At 19.7% G+C, this 1,246-nt stretch overlaps 1 protein-coding gene across 1 annotated transcript; it reads right to left on the bottom strand.

The window, feature by feature from the left end:
* Positions 1–355: 355 nt before the first annotated feature.
* Positions 356–514, bottom strand: BP01DRAFT_265973 (uncharacterized protein; the record flags this gene model as incomplete). The annotated part of the gene is made up of 1 exon (XM_025571347.1): positions 356–514. A coding segment is annotated over one exon (159 nt), but the record flags the coding sequence as incomplete, so codon positions are not given.
* Positions 515–1,246: the final 732 nt, after the last annotated feature.

A 1,246-nucleotide genomic window follows, 5' to 3' on the forward strand; every position in this document is an offset into this window, starting at 1 on the left:
AAATATAATTAGTAGTATTTAAGTACAAGGAAGTAATTTAGAAAGATTATTATAGATATTATTAGTAGATATATAATAAAGAATAATATTATATTCTTTTCTTAATATATTAAGATTAATATATAGTTAATATTTAGAATAAAAATATATAAATATAATATCTTTATTAAACTTACTCTATAAGTTAGTAAAGAAGTCTAATTCCTATTATATAGTATTCTAGCTAGTAGCTACTGTATAGACTTTATAACTATATTTCTTATTACTAGAGGATTATTTTAATAGTTATAACTTATACTCTTATAGTAATTAAGTATATTCTATATAATAAAATATAGTATCTCAGATAACTAGTAAGTCCTAGATAGTATTCAAGAGTTACTAGTATTTTAAGAAACTTAAGACTATATATAGCAGTAAGCTTATCTACTGATATAGTAAGTTCTAAACTATCAACTCTCTGATCAAGTAGCTGAATAGAGAGGAAACCAATAAATATTTTATATAATTTCAGCTTCATATTTAAATACTATAGGCACTGAAATACAAGATAGAGGTACTTAATATATTAGTCTAAATTAATAGATACTATAATAAGATTATTAATATATATATAGTAAAATACTTTATACTCCTATAAATTAAGATCTATTTAATATTAGATATAGAATTTAGTATTTATAAATCCTATAATAATAATATAGAAAATTTCTTAATTATAATAAGTAATAATTACTAAATAGTTATATTTATTTCTCTTAACAAGCTATTAATAGAAGTGTATATATATATTAATAATAGTAATATAAGTATATCTAGTAAGTATTTGGATGATATTTCTAGTATTTAGTACTAGATATAAGTTAGAGATAGTAAGCTTATTAGTACTTCTAAGATTAATAACTACTCTATCTTTTATAGTTTATTAGCTAGTTTCTGGATCTGTTACTATTTACTATATAATAAAAACTAGATATACTATTAGAGTATATTCTATTATATAAGATATCTTCTATATATATAAATTATTAAATATCTGATCTATAACTTCTTAATCTTTTTTAGAGACTCTATAGATATATAGTTTAGATTGATTCTTATTCTATTTCTTCTTTATAGAAATATTAAGCTATTGATCTTCCAGCAAGTTGACAAAGCTAATATTTGAACCATCTGGATTAATTTATATATTATACTAAGTAAGAATCTTTGTAAGTCGTCTTACTATATTAAGATTGTCTATATA

The sequence above is a fragment of the Aspergillus saccharolyticus genome (assembly GCF_003184585.1).
Source record: "Aspergillus saccharolyticus JOP 1030-1 unplaced genomic scaffold BP01scaffold_5, whole genome shotgun sequence".
Taxonomy (NCBI): Eukaryota; Fungi; Ascomycota; class Eurotiomycetes; order Eurotiales; family Aspergillaceae; genus Aspergillus; species Aspergillus saccharolyticus.